This window comes from Stylophora pistillata, chromosome 11 (genome assembly GCF_964205215.1).
Source record: "Stylophora pistillata chromosome 11, jaStyPist1.2, whole genome shotgun sequence".
Classification (NCBI taxonomy): domain Eukaryota; kingdom Metazoa; phylum Cnidaria; class Anthozoa; order Scleractinia; family Pocilloporidae; genus Stylophora; species Stylophora pistillata.
Genome location: NC_142529.1, coordinates 28,467,687 through 28,485,649, shown reverse-complemented (window position 1 = coordinate 28,485,649; position 17,963 = coordinate 28,467,687). Strand labels below are relative to the sequence as shown.

General features: G+C 43.5%; 1 protein-coding gene across 1 annotated transcript; it reads left to right on the top strand.

The window, feature by feature from the left end:
- Positions 1-3,916: 3,916 nt before the first annotated feature.
- Positions 3,917-5,228, top strand: LOC148721007 (trace amine-associated receptor 9-like). The gene is made up of 2 exons (XM_088739614.1): positions 3,917-4,193; positions 4,342-5,228. Exons 1-2 carry the CDS (start codon positions 3,917-3,919, stop codon positions 5,028-5,030), a joined length of 966 nt encoding a protein of 321 aa, XP_088595740.1. The 3' UTR covers positions 5,031-5,228.
- The last annotated feature ends 12,735 nt before the right edge of the window (positions 5,229-17,963 follow it).

Below are 17,963 nucleotides of genomic sequence, written 5' to 3'. Positions count from 1 at the left end.
TCCCAATTCGTTCATTTTACTTCTCGATCAATGGATTATCATGTTAACTTTAGCATTATAATAAAAACTCCATTATCAGAGAACAATTGCTAATATAATCGCTTGAGATAATTACGACATGAAGAACTCAGTGACCTGCCTTATACGTCAAAGCTTGTTTGATGCCAAAATGATTTACTTGTCTTTTCGCGAACAAGACGTTGTAAGCGAAGAAATTGTATAACTACGATATAATAGGCAAACTTTGGCTTATGAATATCCAGGAAAATCACTAAGAATATTAATTTGTTGGCGAAAGGAGGAAAACAAATAGAGAATGCAAACGAAAGCGGCAGAAAATTGTATGTTCGCGTCATTTTTTAGCTCTTCTTTTGCTTTGTTCTAGTTTTGTCGGAGACGAAACGGAGGTAAAAGAGCTATAAAATGTTACTAATTACACTGTTGAATTCGAATATGTTAAAGTAAGTTTGCATGTGTGGCTATACATCAATTTCAATTCGTTATAGACATTTGAATTTCCTTGACTGATTGATATGGGTTGGAAATCCTTAACTTGAATCTTCTTTATTTTTAGCTTGCTTAGGCTGATAATGATTCAAGCCTCAACTTTACACAAATGATATGGACATTTGATTGACACCCCATCAATGAAACTAGGTCAGCTTGCGAGCAGGTCCTTGTTATTAGTTTTGCGTCGCTCTTTTGTCCACGAGTCGTGTTGCTCAAGGCCTCAAACTTATCATTCACGAGCGAAGTAACTCTTACTGAAACGTTGATAATGGGCCCGTAGGCTAACTTAAGAGGGATTTTAGGTCGTACAGAGAAAACAGTAATTATGTTACAGGTGTTTTTATGTATTTGCTTCCTTTTCCAATTTTATACGGGGTGTACCTGACAAGTTAAAGCGACAATTTCTCTGACATTTTTCAAACGAATAAGCAATGATGGGGAAGTTATATGACTCAGTACGTTGGGAGCTCTTTTTTTAGTGATCCTCGTCGTTGTGTAGCTGTTTAGATCGAATATTTCTCAAAAAAGGAAAAAAAGAGAGGAACACAGAATAATGTCGACGACAAATTTTACTGGGGTGGAACACAGACCAAGACAATTCAAGAACTGTATTGTTCCCCCTCTCTGGTTGGTGGGCTTCAACAAGAATTTTTTTAAATTCTTTCTTGACAGTCAACATTCTCCGCTCCATCACAGCATTTCTTGGCAATTCTCTTATTCTTGTTGCCCTTCACAAAGAATCTCCCCTTCATCCGCCGTCCAAACTCTTGTATCGTTATCTAGCAACAACTGATCTGTTGGTTGGTCTCGTTACCCAGCCTAATTGTCGTTGCTAGTTTTTGGCTTTCTGTGACTCATGAACAATGGAATCTTTGTCGATATGCATTTGAAGCCTCCTTCCTCACAGGCTATACATTATTGTAACTTTGAAACGCACATACATCATTGCAGCTGGCGTTTGGATTTTATCTAGTGTCGCTGCTTTATACTACACGTTGGATTACCGTATACCCATTCTGTATTTTTCTATATTAACACCATCTTGCCTTGTTATTTCAGTCACCTCCAATATAAAAATTTTTCGGGGTCTCAGTCGTCATCAGGCCTAAGTACAAGATCATGTCCAACAGCAGCCGAGCCAACCAAATGCATTTAACACGGCGCGATACAAAAAGGCAGTGTACAGTGCACTGTGGGTACAGTTAGCGTTAGTAGTTTGTTAGGCACCATACTTTATAGAAACAATGGTAGTCGCTTGTAGTAAAACGTATTCATCACACTTTGTAGTCCCAAGGGGAATAGCAAGTGTCTTACTTTACTTTAACTCGACGTTAAACCTCTTTCCTTTACGAGGGGGGCACTGGGGCCTCTGGGAAACCGCAAAACCGGAGGAAAAAACCTCCAAAACCGAAAAATCGACGAAAAAAGGCAGCAAAACCGAAAACCGCATGCAAACCTGACAAAACCGCTACATTTTCACCTTTAAAGGGGTCAAAAAGGAAAAACCGAAAACCTCATCAGAGTTTTCATGGAAACCGAAAACCGAATGCAAAAACACGTAAAATCCGCAAACCGCTCTGAACATCAAAATCGAAAAACCGAAAAACCGAACCTCTTTGGCCCAAAAACCGAAAAACCGATCCAAAAAACAGTCAAAACCGCAAAACCGAAAATCCCAAGGCCCCCCTCCTTTACTGCTAGAAGACAACTGAAGTAAGACGAGCAGTGAAGCAAACAATCAGACAAGCACTTTGCTGTCCATGGAGTTAGGTCCTCCTCGAGTTATATATAGTACTTTTAAAGCTGAAAGTGATTACACAATTATTGTATGAAAACGCCCGTCAAATATGTTATTAGATAGGAAGAAGTCAAAAGCTCAAATAATATTTTTGTTCGAGGTCTGTACGCAGTCTGTTGTGGATAGTGTGTCCGTTGATCTATGTTCTTTTGTGTTGTGAATATTTTCCCCTCTAATAATTTATGTTTTTTATGTTGATTAATGTCAATCATTGAACAATACTATTGATTTCTGTAACGCAAGGCCCTGTGGGGTCCCACTTTTAATCGAGTATTCATTAAAACAAAATGGCTTGTTGTGTGCACTAAATAGCTTTTTTTTACAGAAATAGCTGAAAGAAATGCAATGAAACACCAACCATATCTCTTCAAGAGTATTTTTCGTGCTAGCTAGCTACCAATGTTCATGAATACGGCAAGGTATAATCGAAAAAAGATATGCGTGCATTTTACTTTCACGTTTAATCTTTTTTCTTTTTTTTTTAGCAATAGAAAATTGTTGGATAAAACTTCAAAGAGAAGTTTAAAAGAGTTTTTTAAATTCAACGTTTTTTCTTAACTCAAAGAAAGAGGCCTGTTATCGACACCATGTTGCCAACCGAGTTGCATTTGTTAATGTTTAGTCTCGAATTTGTTTAGTCGTCCCAGAAAAATTTCCGTAATGCTTATGAATATGTAAAGATGGTTACGTTGCTTGTGTATGTTAACAAACTTTAATAATGCGTGTGAAATAAAATTCACCATAACCGGTTGTTTCAGTTTCTTTATTTCTAGCTTGCTGATGCTAATAACGATTCAAGCCTCAACTTTACACAAATGATATGGACATTTGATTGACACCCTGTCAATAAAACTGGGTCAGCTTACGAGCTAGTCCTCGTTATTAGCATAGCGGCACGTCACTCCATTGTCCGCGAGTCGTGTTGCTCAGGGGTTAAACTTATTCACGAGCAAAGTAACTCGTACTGAACCGTTGATAATGAGTGACTTCCCGAGGAGGAATTGTTTGTCGCACAGAGAAAACCATGATAATGTTCCATGTGTTTTAATGTATTTTCCTCTTATTCCAATTTCATACGGGGTGTACCTGACAAGTTAAAGGGACAAAAATAAGCTTTTTGCCATAATAGACAATTTTCTGAGTCTTTGTCGATTCGCAGAGTGACGCAGCCGCCATCACAGCCCGTGCGTTATGTGGAGTGTCGTTGATGACGATAACAGCCATAAGCGTGGACAGACTTCTCGCCCTGCTGTTGGGGCTGAGATAGAGACAAATCGTAACTTTGAAGCGCACATACATCATCGTAGCTACCTTTTGGATTGTATCTAATGTCATTCTTTTATCCTACACATTAGATTACCATATAGCCAGTTGGTATGGCCATATAGTTCAAAGTTCAAGGGAAAAAAATATTCTCTTTACGTTGGCAAAATAGACAATATCCCGATGCATTGTAAGTAAATAGACGCTGGTAGAGAAGTCTTATTTGATGATTATTAAGGACGTCATTAAGGTCTCAGTGATCGTCGCTCAGCATGTGCTGTTCCAAAAAAATATATTAGTGCAATCACAGATAACCTATAAAAAGAAGGTAACAAATACCGAATAATGTCCACAAAAAATTTCAGTGGGTGTGGAACGAAGACGAAAACACTGGAAGAACTGACGTGCTCCCCCTCTTTCGTGAGTGGCCTTCATAAAGAGTCAATTTCCCTCTCAACAGTTAACATTCTCCTCTCCATCACGGCAATTGTTGGAAATTCTCTCATCCTTGTTGCCCTTCACAAAGAGTCTTCCCTTCATCCGCCGTCCAAACTCTTGTATCGTTGTCTGGCAACAACTGATCTGTTGGTTGGCCTTGTAGCCCGGCCTCTCGTGGCTTCTTGTTGGATGTTTATAGCTCACAAACACTGGTCTCCTTGTTGGAAATTCTCTCATCCTTGTTGCCCTTCACAAAGAGTCTTCCCTTCATCCGCCGTCCAAACTCTTGTATCGTTGTCTGGCAACAACTGATCTGTTGGTTGGCCTTGTAGCCCAGCCTCTCATGGCTTCTTGTTGGATGTTTATAGCTCACAAACACTGGTCTCCTTGTACATACGCAAGGGACGCAACCTTCATATCAGGCTATGCATTATCTGGAGTGTCTTTGTTGACAATGGCGGCCATAAGCGTGGACAGACTTCTCGCCCTGTTGCTGGGGCTGAGATACAGACAAACTGTAACTTTGAAGCGAGCATATATCATTGTAGCTACCTTTTGGGTTTTATCTCTTGTCGCCGGTTTAAGCGTCAGTTTTGATCTCCGTTTAACCTTGTTGTACGGGTACATAAGTATACCACTTTGCCTTTTTATTTCACTGGCCTCGAACTCAAAAATATTTCTCACTCTCAAGCATCATCAGACACAAGTACAAGATCATGTTCAACAACAGACGAGCCAACCAAATGCACTGAACATTGCGCGATACCAAAAGGCAGTTTACAGTGCACTGTGGGTGCAGTTGGCATTTTTTGTTTCTTATTTGCCACATGTTTTGGTGGAAATTGTGATCAGCCAAAGAAAAACATATTCAACACACTTACTCATCATAAGAGGTTTAGCATCTCTCTTAGTTTTGTTTAACTCAACGTTAAATCCTTTCCTTTACTGCTGGAAAATAAATGAAGTGAGACAAGCAGTGAAGCAAACTATCAGAGAAGTATTTAGCTTTCCATCGAGTTAGTGCCTCCCCAAACATTGCCCTTATTAATACCTTCTAAGCAGAATTATAAAGTCTCGATGATTATTTTAGAACTCTAGCCAGATATGTGAACGGATGGGAAGACATAGGAAGCTCAATAAAATTGAGCATGGTCTGTTTTTTTTTTTTTTTTTTGCACGAAGACAATTGAAGGGAAGGAAACGGAAACACCATCTATATCTTTTTAAAGGAGTATTTTGTTCCACCACAATTCATCATGAATAGAACAAGTCATCATCGAAGGAAATATATACATGCATTATACTCTCATGTTTATTCTCCATGTTTATTTTTCACGTTTGTTGCTGGTGCAACTGTGAACTAACTCCAAGTTGTTTTGATTCTATTTTTATCATTTCCAAGCGATTTACTGTCCCTAACTTTCATTTGCTCTCTTTTAATTCGTTATAAGAAGTCTTTTTTGAGTTTAGAATTGACAACAATACAGAGAGAGTATTTCCGCATTATTCACAACCCTAGAAAATGAAAGCAGATCTAAATATACTCCTTTTTTAAATTCATTTCAATAAAGTGATAAAAGGGAGTTTTCTTACTCTATTGTCAAACAATAGTATGGCCGATGTCGTCTTTGTTTGCCAAGAAAAAAAATTTCATTGAAGACAGATTAAATTTTATCTACTGGAATCAATACCTGACTGCTACCAATATGCTATTGTTTAGTTCCAAAGCTGCAGTCTTTTGTTCTGAGCAATTACAAAGTCAATTTCCGGGAGGGAACCATAATTCAAGAATCGTAAAGGGATTTATACACCTTTGTCTGTCAGTCATTCCGGTGTCTGTAAGAAAAGCAATGGAGTAAAAATAAAAAAAATAAAGTGGCATGCTATGAAAATGATATGAATAATTTAGTTTTTGATGACACTCCAGACTAAAAGCGAAGCCGATAGTGTCTAGTCGAGCTGATTTGTCTTCATTTTTGAAAATCTAGATTCTATGATAGGTTCCTGTCTCGGCGTGCGGTTGTAAAAATAGGAAGTACGCGAAAGGTTTGGGGAGCAGAAAGGAAGTGTTGTACAAGCTCAACGCCTAGCCGAGAGTAACTATGGGTTCCCCAGGAGTATGAGATAAAATAAAATAAATTGTCAATCAAGTGTTAATAGCCTTTTTCTGACTACCCTTCATCTTCGATCTCGATTGATGGGCTATTTTGCGCCTGCCTGTACTGTTCCCACCTAGCAATATTATTTTTGCCGGCAGCTTTCTTTTTTAAAATAATTTCGTTTGTGGATTTTACGCATCAGCACTTGTGAAATCCATTGGGAGCGTCTTTAAGGACTTCCATGCGTCCCACATCTGACCCTAAGCCAATTAAATCCCATGGTTTTCGTACAAGGTCATGTAGAAATTGGTCGATATTAAGATTCTTAAAACTGCGAGTTTCAATAGAGCAATGCGAATCAGCACGTTCATAGCGTATCTTTATCGTCATAAACACAAGTGAATGATCGCTAATGCAACGATGAACGACACAGAATTAAATATTTTTTGGGATTATTACTTATAGAAAGATAAATCAATGTTCGTCATATCGGTGTAGTCCTAGTTGGTTCAGAAATCATTTGACTCAATCCGTGAACATCAAATATGTTCATTAAATGCGGCGACGTGTGGTTGTTTGACCGATCGTGCAACATGTCACAATTCAGGCCACCGAGTAGGTAGAAATCGCTGCGTTCTGAAACAGTTATATCTAAAAGGTTTTCAAATTGATTAATAATTTCTTGTTGGGAACTTGGCGGTCTGTACCATGTACCTATTGAAAAAGGTCTGGAATGCGGTCTGGTGATTTCGATAACAAGACATTCAAGTTGGTCAGCACCGAACTCCTCCACCACATGGTAATTTACGTTGTTTCGTAAATAAAAACATACACCGCCACCGCATCTCCCGTTGACGGTACGGTCCCTTCTGAAGACGTCAAATCCCGGTAGATATATTTCTGAATCACCGATGGAACTATCAGGCTTGGTCTCATTGATCGCTAATATAGCGAGTTTTTAACTACCTATAAATATCTTAAGCTGGTCAATATGGCCGTGTAAAGTGTTTATATCGAGCGATGCCATAACAAAACCACGGCCAAATACATTTTCCGGCTAAAATAAACACTGAGTAGCTTTTGGTGTCACTGAAAAAAGCCCAAAAGAAACGCCAGCCTTCTGGGGGTCTTCGTCTTCAGTTATTTACTTCTTTTTGCGCATTGTTGACAGAAAGGGAAGAGTAGTACGGAATTGCTAGTTTTTAAAAGAATCGTTAACCTCTTTTGGTTCAAAATAAGAAACGATACCCCAGCTAAAACCGCTAAGAGCATTTTTTGACACTTTTACGACACGATTTACAACTGTATATTGTTGGAGTAGTAAATGTTGCTGGGAGTTCATCATTACAATTTTCCTATAAAGTTTTCATTAGATATAGACATATATATAGATATAGCTCTTTGGCATACAAAGCTTTGCTTTCATGTCCAAATTGAGCACTCTAACTAGGATGAGTCATTGCTCTGCAATTGCGCATGCTCGCTAGTGTACTCTAGTTTGAGCACTCTGGCATGGCTTAGACGATACCACAAAGGTTGGATCGTTTGGGGTGACCATATTGGTTCTCCTCCATCCTAGCATTAGCACTGCACTGATGAGTCCAAGGGTCTCTGGTTGGGTGGTTGGCGGGGTCGTACGGACCCCCCGGTTCCTTTTGACTGGTCTCCTGCTAAGCTCAAGGTGCTGGGGGTGTTTGTCGGCCCCGGTAACCTTGATGAAGACAACTGGCGTCCTCGCATTAATGCGGTGGACCGTGTTCTCAAGTCTTGGCGTTCTCGTGTTCTCTCTTTTCATGGCAAGGCCCTAGTCATTAACGCTCTCGCCCTCTCCCGGGTTTGGTATGTGGCCTCTCTTATCCACATGCCGACCTGGGTGGAGACGAAGCTTTCCCGTCTTGTTTTCTCGTTTTTCTGGTCTGGCAAGGTTGAGCTTGTCTCCCGTTCGGCCGTGGTTCAATCTCCCCTTTTTGGTGGTTTTTCTGTGGTTAATATTCAGTCCAAGGTGAGGGCCCTCCTTGGTCAATGGGTGAGGAGATTCGTCTCCTCCCCATCCAGTTGGGTCGCTCTCATGTCCTTTTGGTTTAACTCTTTGTTTGGTGTCTCTCCTCTTGTTGTGTTTTCTCGTCCTTTTAGTTTCGACTTCAGGGTCTTGCCGCCCTTCTATCAAGCTCTGGTTTTGGCTTGGCGTAAGCTCGACGGGGCCTTCGCCACGTCAAAAAACTCTTTAGTCTACGGCTCTTCATGCCCTCTTGTTTGTTCTCCCGTTCTTACTATGTCTACCAAGTCTTGCTACCTATATCTTCTCTCTGAGAACATGGTCCAGCCTTATTGTGTCCTTAAGTTTCTATTCATCTATCCCAACCTTGACTGGCCTGCCACGTGGCGTGCCCTATCCTTCTTTTATCTTGACCGTCGTGTCATCGACCTAAATTGGAAGATTGCGCACGGCGTCCTGTACACCGCCCGGCGTCTCTCCTCTTTTGGTTTATCTGTTCCTCTCTCGTGTTTTTGTGGACCCACGGTCGAGTCACTCAAGCATTTGTTCTTCTACTGTCCACTTGCTCAGAGTGTTCTCGCCTGGGTCCAGTCCTTGCTGTTTTCCTTCTCTCCTATGTGTCCTGCCATCTCTTTACGTCATGTCCTCTTTGGTTTCAACTCAGTGAACTGGTTTCTGTCCCGCGTGTCTTTGTCTATCTGCTCAATGTTTCTAAGTTTTGTATTTGGCGGAGTAGGAACGATTTCCGTTTCCGTAACGTTCGTCCTGGCGCTGTGGCGGTGATTGCTTCTATCAAGGCCCGCCTGAAGTTTTATTTACCAATTTCCTTCAGGCGGTGCAAGTCTGACAGGCGTCGTCGCGTCTTCCATCGTCAGTGGGGCGCCCGTGGCATCATAGCTTCAGTGGTAAACGACTCCCTTGTCTTTTCCATTTAGTCCTGCTCCCCGTAGTTATTTAGTTTCCTTTTTTGCTCGAATGAGTGTGTCTCGGTTAGGCTCGTGCTGGGTCTCCTTTATTGGTGTACTGCACAGTAGCCTCGTTCTTCTTTTGCTTGAGTGACGTGTGATCTTTTGCTTGAGTGAGCGTGTCTTTGTGCTGCTTGTGCTGGGTCTCCTTCATTGGTGTACTGCACAGTAGCCTAATTGTTAGTATCTGTTTCGTAACCCATGGGCTGGGTCTCCTTCGTTGGTGCACTGCACTGGGCTAGTATCGTTCGTTCTGTCTACTTTGTAAGTGTGTCTGTCCGCTGCTTGTGCTGGGTCTCCTTTGTTGGTGCACTGCACAGTAGCCTTTCGTGAGTATTTGTTTTGTTGTCCATGTGCTGGTCTCCTTTGTTGGTGTACTGCACTGGTCTGTTTGTCCCTGTTCGTTTTAGTTCTGTGTACCCAATTTTTGTTTCTGTGAGGTGGGGTTCGATTCCCTAGCGAGTTTGGCGTCTGGTGACCCTCGTTTCTGGTGGACCCTAACCCTAAGGCATTGCACGCAAGCCATGGGTGGGATTAGTCCTGTTGGTCGGCGGGCATTGCACACGCCCTTCATCGGGGGCCCGGCCGTCCACCTTAAACATAAAAAAAACTGCACTGATGAGGCCCACATAGGTCGAAACAGTGTGCGCCCTACTTACCTGACGCGGGATTTCATCTTTGCAAGGTAAAGTGTTGGTCCGAAACCTCATCGTGGGCAAAGGATTTGTAAGTATTCTCTCATTTTTCAAATTTATTCGACTGTGCTAAGTACCTGCCGGGAGTGGAACGCCAGTCTTTTTTGTCTTGTTGTTTTCGGTCACCCATCTCGTTTTTGGTTTTTTTTGGTGGGGCCGAACTTTGTTGGGAACCCATCCAGGTTTCAGCTTTGCTGAACTTGGTGGTTTTTTTGCCTTTTTTGCCTTTTTTGGCAATTGTTGTAGTCCTTTTTCTCTCCTTTCTTTCCTTTTTGTTTTTTTCTCTCTTCCTATTCCTTTTCAAAATGTTAATATGTGCTAGAACTTGTGTTGTCCATGCTACGGCGGCAGTTACGGTCCACCCTAGACCAGCTGTTCTTAAAATGTTGGAAAAGGAAATCGACCTTAATAGACTATCTGCGGTTGAGTTCGTTCCGGGAGGCCTTATTCGCCTCACTTTCAAAGATCCTGACGATATGGCGAGTCTTGTTGAGTCCGGTTTTATAAATCTCGATGGTGTGGAATGTAGTGTCACCAATTCCGATCGTCCACACACGCTCGTCTATATCCATCACTACCCCGCTGAAGGGGATGACGCGATCCTGTGCGAGGACTTCAAGACCTTTGGCAAAGTTTTCTTCTGCAAACGTCAGGCTTTCATGGGGCGTCCACATCTTCTTACTGGATCACGAATTCTGACCATGTCCATGGAGAAACCTATCCCCGCACAAATCACCATTGACGGTTACCCTGTGCGCATTTGGTATCGTGGTATCAAGCCATTCTGCTCTATCTGCAAAACCATGGGTCATAAAGCTGCTGACTGTCCCTTCAATGGAAAATGCAGGGAATGTGGGGAAGCTGGTCATCTCGCCCGTAACTGCCCTTCCCGCCGTACCGGAAATGTCTGGGGCTCTACGCCCTATGTTGTTCCCCCGGCCGCTGATTTCCCGCCCATTTCTTCTGGAGATGTGGCAAATCTGCCGGGTAACGTTCCTTGTCCACCCAACGAATCTGTTGATCTTCCGTCTGAAGAAATGGTTATCTCTGCTCCTGGCGAAGCCAGTAATAATGAAATCAGTAATCTAAATAACGTTCCTAAACAATCTGAGGCCTCAGAAATAAATAGTGTTCCTAATAATAGTATCGCTGGTCAAAACACCAGTTTAGTTAATAATAGTGAGTCCGGTCAAAGTACCGGTCCTTTAGTTAATGATAGTGTTATGTCTGGTCAAAGTACCAGTCCTATAGTTATTGATAATGTTAGGTCTGGTCAAAGTACCAGTACTTTAGTTAATTCCAGTGAATTATTTATTGATAATGTTAAGTCTGGTCAAAGTACCAGTTCTTTAGTTAAGTCTGGTCAAAGTACCGGTGAAATAGTTAAGTCTGGTCAAAGTACCAGTAAATTAGTTAAGTTTGGTCAAAGTACCAGTAAAATAGTTAAGTCTGGTCAAAGTACCACTAATACTAGTGTTGGCCAAAGTGTCACTAATGTCGATGATGATATCACCGAATTCTCCTCTCAGGACTCTACCCCTGTTCAGGGCTCAGAGTCTCCTGATATTTCTGAATTCTCCTCTCCTCTCACGAGGAGCATGTCATCGGACGGTTTTGAAGTTGTCTCCAGGAAACGCTCTAAGAAACGTGTCATGGTTCCTTCTCATACTCAGTTGGCGAGTACGGTCTCTAAGCGTACGAGGGCTGTCCCCAATCTTCCCAGTAGGAAGGGGAAACCCCAGCCCCAGCCCTGGCTTTCATGAGGGTCATCCATCTCTTCCTCATGGCTTTGTCTCTCCTTACTTTGAATGTCAATGGCATCAGGGACCGGTCGAAGCGTGATGGTCTCGTGCAATGGTTGCGCTCTCTCCCGGTGAAGGTGGATGTTATCTGCCTTCAGGAGACTCATCGTGTTTCCTTAACTGAATGTTCATCGTGGTTTTCCTCGTCTGGTTTCTTGTCTGTGCTAGCCCCGGGTTCTATTCACTCTTGTGGGTGTGTTGTTCTCTATCGTCCCTCTATCTCCCTTCTAAAGTCTTGGTCTGCTGATGGTCGTTTCTTACAATGTGAATTCTCGTTTCATGATAAAATTTTCCGAGTTGTCTGTGTCTATGCTCCTAATTGCAACCCTGCACGAGACCTGTTTTTCGATGGCCTTCATTCAAGGATCGACCCTTCCATCCCTACGGTCCTTGCTGGAGATTTCAATGCTGTATTTGATAGGGCTCGAGATAGGCGTGGCCCAGACCCCGCCTCCTTGTCTGGAGATAGTTCTCCCACACTAAACCATCTTTTTGAGGCGTCCTGCGTCATTGACATCTGGCGTTATCTCCACCCCACTACTCCTGGGTTCACCTGGACCAGGTGGAATGGCAGTTTAGCGTCGCGTATTGACCTTTTTGGGGTCCCATTTGCGTGGGTCCCATCAGTGTCGTCTTGTTCCGTGTATGTGTGTCCGTTCTCGGACCATCGCGGTTTGTGTTTATCTCTGTCTGTTCCCGATGCCGTTCCACCTGGCCCAGGCTACTGGAAGCTGAATACTTCCATCCTCGACGATCCGGACTATCGGCAACTAGTCCGTGATGAATGGTCTGCTTGGCGCCTTGCCATCCCCCGCTTTCCTTCTCTAGCTAAGTGGTGGGATCGTGGGAAAAGTAAAATCAAGGGGCTTACTATCCGCTTTTGTGCAAATAAAGCCCGCACAACATCTTCATCCAGAGATGCCCTGGTACGTCTTGTCCAGCATCTTCAGGCCAAAGTTGATTCTGGAATTACTTCCTGCATTGACCCTTGGCGGTCTGCTTGTTCTGAGCTTGCCCGGCTTGATTTCCATGCTGCGAGGGGGGCTCAGGTGCGTGCGAGAGTCCGATGGGTTGAGGAGGGTGAGTCTTCCTCGCAGTATTTTCTTCGTCTCGAGAAAAAACGTTCCGCTGACCGTCATATCTCTGCGCTGAGAGAGCCTGATGGCTCTATCGTCTCGTCTTCTGCCGATCTCTGTGCGTCTCTTGGTTCCTTCTATTCTAGTCTTTATACAGCCTCACCTACTGACCCTCATGTTCAATCTTCTCTTCTTGAAAATTTGTCTTCTGTTCTCTCTCAAGATCAGGCCAACAGTTGTGAGGGCCCTCTTACATCATCAGAGGTCCTCGTCGCTCTCAAGGGCATGGCTCGTAACAAGGCACCTGGTTTAGACGGCCTGCCTATGGAATTCTATCTCCGTTTCTGGGACGTGGTTGGCTCTGATCTTGTTTCTGTTCTTAATGAATGCTCTTCCTCTGGTTTTCTCTCCCTCTCTCAGCGCAGAGGTATCATCACTCTGTCTTTCAAGAAGGGGGACCGCCTTGACCCCAAAAATTGGCGGCCCATATCTCTTCTAAACGTGGATTATAAACTTGCTTCTCGTGCCATAGCTGGGCGTCTCCTCCGGGTAATACACCTCGTTGTCAGCCGAGATCAAACATGCGGAGTCCCTGGCCGTTTTATCGGAGAAAATGTTGCTCTGCTTAGAGACGTTGTCAGCTATACTGAGTCTTCTGGCACCCCTGTCGCCATCCTGTCCCTCGATCAAGAGAAGGCTTTTGACCGTGTGGATTGGGGCTTCATGCAGTCCACTCTTGTCACCATGGGCTTTGGCCCTTCCTTTGTCGCGTGGGTCGACTTGTTCTATACTCATGTTCAAAGCGCGGTCAATGTGAATGGGTTCCTGACTCCTTTCTTTAGCCTTTCTCGTGGTGTCCGGCAGGGGTGCCCTCTTTCTCCCCTCCTATATGTTCTTGTGTCTGAGGTTCTTGCGTGTAGTATCCGTGCAGACCCCCGTATCAAGGGTCTGTCTCTCCCTGGGTGTCCCGTACTGTCTCCCATCTCGCAGTACGCGGACGATACATCTTTAATCCTTACCACTGATTCTGGCATTCTGGCTGCCCTTGAGACTTACAAGCTTTTTGAACTAGCTTCTGGATCTAAGATCAACCTTTCTAAGTCCAAGGGTCTCTGGTTGGGTGGTTGGCGGGGTCGTACGGACCCCCCGGTTCCTTTTGACTGGTCTCCTGCTAAGCTCAAGGTGCTGGGGGTGTTTGTCGGCCCCGGTAACCTTGATGAAGACAACTGGCGTCCTCGCATTAATGCGGTGGACCGTGTTCTCAAGTCTTGGCGTTCTCGTGTTCTCTCTTTTCATGGCAAGGCCCTAGTCATTAACGCTCTCGCCCTCTCCCGGGTTTGGTATGTGGCCTCTCTTATCCACATGCCGACCTGGGTGGAGGCGAAGCTTTCCCGTCTTGTTTTCTCGTTTTTCTGGTCTGGCAAGGTTGAGCTTGTCTCCCGTTCGGCCGTGGTTCAATCTCCCCTTTTTGGTGGTTTTTCTGTGGTTAATATTCAGTCCAAGGTGAGGGCCCTCCTTGGTCAATGGGTGAGGAGATTCGTCTCCTCCCCATCCAGTTGGGTCGCTCTCATGTCCTTTTGGTTTAACTCTTTGTTTGGTGTCTCTCCTCTTGTTGTGTTTTCTCGTCCTTTTAGTTTCGACTTCAGGGTCTTGCCGCCCTTCTATCAAGCTCTGGTTTTGGCTTGGCGTAAGCTCGACGGGGCCTTCGCCACGTCAAAAAACTCTTTAGTCTACGGCTCTTCATGCCCTCTTGTTTGTTCTCCCGTTCTTACTATGTCTACCAAGTCTTGCTACCTATATCTTCTCTCTGAGAACATGGTCCAGCCTTATTGTGTCCTTAAGTTTCTATTCATCTATCCCAACCTTGACTGGCCTGCCACGTGGCGTGCCCTATCCTTCTTTTATCTTGACCGTCGTGTCATCGACCTAAATTGGAAGATTGCGCACGGCGTCCTGTACACCGCCCGGCGTCTCTCCTCTTTTGGTTTATCTGTTCCTCTCTCGTGTTTTTGTAGACCCACGGTCGAGTCACCCAAGCATTTGTTCTTCTACTGTCCACTTGCTCAGAGTGTTCTCGCCTGGGTCCAGTCCTTGCTGTTTTCCTTCTCTCCTATGTGTCCTGCCATCTCTTTACGTCATGTCCTCTTTGGTTTCAACTCTAGTGAACTGGTTTCTGTCCCGCGTGTCTTTGTCTATCTGCTCAATGTTTCTAAGTTTTGTATTTGGCGGAGTAGGAACGATTTCCGTTTCCGTAACGTTCGTCCTGGCGCTGTGGCGGTGATTGCTTCTATCAAGGCCCGCCTGAAGTTTTATTTACCAATTTCCTTCAGGCGGTGCAAGTCTGACAGGCGTCGTCGCGTCTTCCATCGTCAGTGGGGCGCCCGTGGCATCATAGCTTCAGTGGTAAACGACTCCCTTGTCTTTTCCATTTAGTCCTGCTCCCCGTAGTTATTTAGTTTCCTTTTTTGCTCGAATGAGTGTGTCTCGGTTAGGCTCGTGCTGGGTCTCCTTTATTGGTGTACTGCACAGTAGCCTCGTTCTTCTTTTGCTTGAGTGACGTGTGATCTTTTGCTTGAGTGAGCGTGTCTTTGTGCTGCTTGTGCTGGGTCTCCTTCATTGGTGTACTGCACAGTAGCCTAATTTTTAGTATCTGTTTCGTAACCCATGGGCTGGGTCTCCTTCGTTGGTGCACTGCACTGGGTTAGTATCGTTCGTTCTGTCTACTTTGTAAGTGTGTCTGTCCGCTGCTTGTGCTGGGTCTCCTTTGTTGGTGCACTGCACAGTAGCCTTTCGTGAGTATTTGTTTTGTTGTCCATGTGCTGGTCTCCTTTTTTGGTGTACTGCACTGGTCTGTTTGTCCTTGTTCGTTTTAGTTCTGTGTACCCAATTTTTGTTTCTGTGAGGTGGGGTTCGATTCCCCAGCGAGTTTGGCGTCTGGTGACCCTCGTTTCTGGTGGACCCTAACCCTAAGGCATTGCACGCAAGCCATGGGTGGGATTAGTCCTGTTGGTTGGCGGGCATTGCACACGCCCTTCATCGGGGGCCCGGCCGTCCACCTTAAACATAAAAAAAAAACTGCACTGATGAGGCCCAGAAGGCCGAAACAGTACTGTCTGCAGTTATATATATATATATATATATATATATATATATATATATATATATATATATATATATATATATATATATAAGTGTGACTTGATTCTCGTAGAACAGTGCTCAATACATAGAAGTAGAGCGAAGTATATATTGTGGGAGGAAAAAGACAAGTAAACTACAAGTTCATCCCTACAAGCCTGTTTCGTGGTCGCCCACTCATCAGGGGATTTAATGAGAATAAACTTTACCATTGCTTATATACAATATAATTTGCATGATCTAACTAGTCTAATTTATGCAGCGCGAAATTGACAGTTTAGTTGTTGCGTAGGAGGGCTTTGCTTCTGTGGCGGCATGAAGACACAAGTTCATTACGTTTGTTTAGTGTTGATAGTTCGGGCCGGCAGATGATTAGGAATTTTTCTTTGAGGCAGAGGTTACATCTTTTAGTTGAGCTGTTATACGGTGAGTGCGATGAGAGAATGCGCCAGGAAATAAAGTGATCGATGTTGTTGTCTTTGAGGGTCCAGATGTGCTTGCTGAGTTCGGTAGAGTTTCTGTGTTTAGCGTGGCGGAATGATGCGGTGTGGTTTCTGTATCTTGTTTTGAAGTCATCTTCTGAGTCCGATGTACGTTTCTGTCGTGTTGTTGTCTTTGCGTGTAACGGAGGCTTGGTAGATTACTGATGGTTGCAGGCAGTTTCCGTCGAGCGGGCATGTGTTCTTTTGTCGGCAGTTGCATGTCTTGTTGTTATCAATGGTAGTGGCGGTGGCGGCGGTGTCATCAGACTGTATAGATGCTGTTAGGATGCGTTTGTTATGGTTGTTGATTATCTGTTTCGTGTTGTTCATGCCGACAGGGTAAGCAGTTCATATAAGGAGTCTTTAAGAAAAGTGAACTCTACTGAGGAAGATTTTTAGGTAAAACAGTAGCCAATTTATTTGTCTACTGTCAACATTCGCCACTCCCTCACAGCTTTTACCGACGTTAGGTCTCCTCAATATGGATGGCTTTTCCATTACTTTGTAAAATGATAATGAAAGCAAAATTTAATAATCTTATCTCCTTGTGCAAATTCATTTCGAGATTGAACAAATTAAGAATTGGTTCATGCTTTAGCGTGCACTATCGAGTTATGGAGCACGCGGGAAGTTTGGAGAGCACTCAAGAAGCGTAAAAGTTGCCCGAGGCGATTGCTTTAGAACATAGCCGGTGGAATTGTGCATCAAATCCGACGTGAAAAACGGACAACAATATCAATTGAAGCGAATCGTGACGGCGCTGATGCCGAGTCTCCTTTTCCTTGGTTTTTCTCTCTTTCTGCCTCATTTAAGAACTCTAGCCCAAGGTAAAAGGTCGAAACATCGTCTTTCTTTTCGGACTAGTAGGCCGAGTTTCTGTTTGTATCCATTATTGTCGCGAAATATATTATTTTTCCCCGCGCTAACAATGGCCGTTTGAACGAAAAAAAAATTTCTGGCGAGGTCGGATTTGCTGACGCTATCAGCGTGCACTATCGGGATTTTGAGCACGCTCACGTATAATGAATTTGATTGCGCGACTCTGCTAGCTATGCTCTAACACTTAGTAGTGACGCACAACAATTTTAGTTAATAAACATCCCCGCTTCACTTGATTTTTTTAAATATAAGTTGCAGGAATACAAAGTAGGAAACTCTTGCGAAAGAATGAGCTTTACTTAATACTTGAGTGAACGTTATTAAGGAAGTTTCTGTGTAAATGTTTTTAACAAAGTGAAGTTTACGAGATTTTTGCTTGGCAGGTCAAGACAAATATTATCTTTTGCTACATACAACGTCAAACAAACTTTAGGAAAGACGGATCAACTGTTTATTAAGACACGAAATACGATAGATTAATTTCTAGCATAGATAATGTCTCTCGCTTTCGAGAAGTGAAATTTTCCTAGAAAGAAGGTTCAATGACAATCTACAATGTTGCAAAATATGTCTTTTTTTCAATTTTGGGGGCGTTGCGACGGTCTCTATGGACTGAGGAGATAATTATGGCCCCAAATGTAGTCAGAAAGTTATTTCGAGTCAAACCAAATCTAATTTAGTTCTTTCCTAAGTAAAGTTTTTCAGTTGACAGTGTCTCAGGTAAAAATTATTCTTGACGCGAAATTGACCTGGTGGAAATAAGAGAGACAGCCGCTTATGACCTATATTAAACACCTTTGTTTCAAAATAGAACTTCCTGTT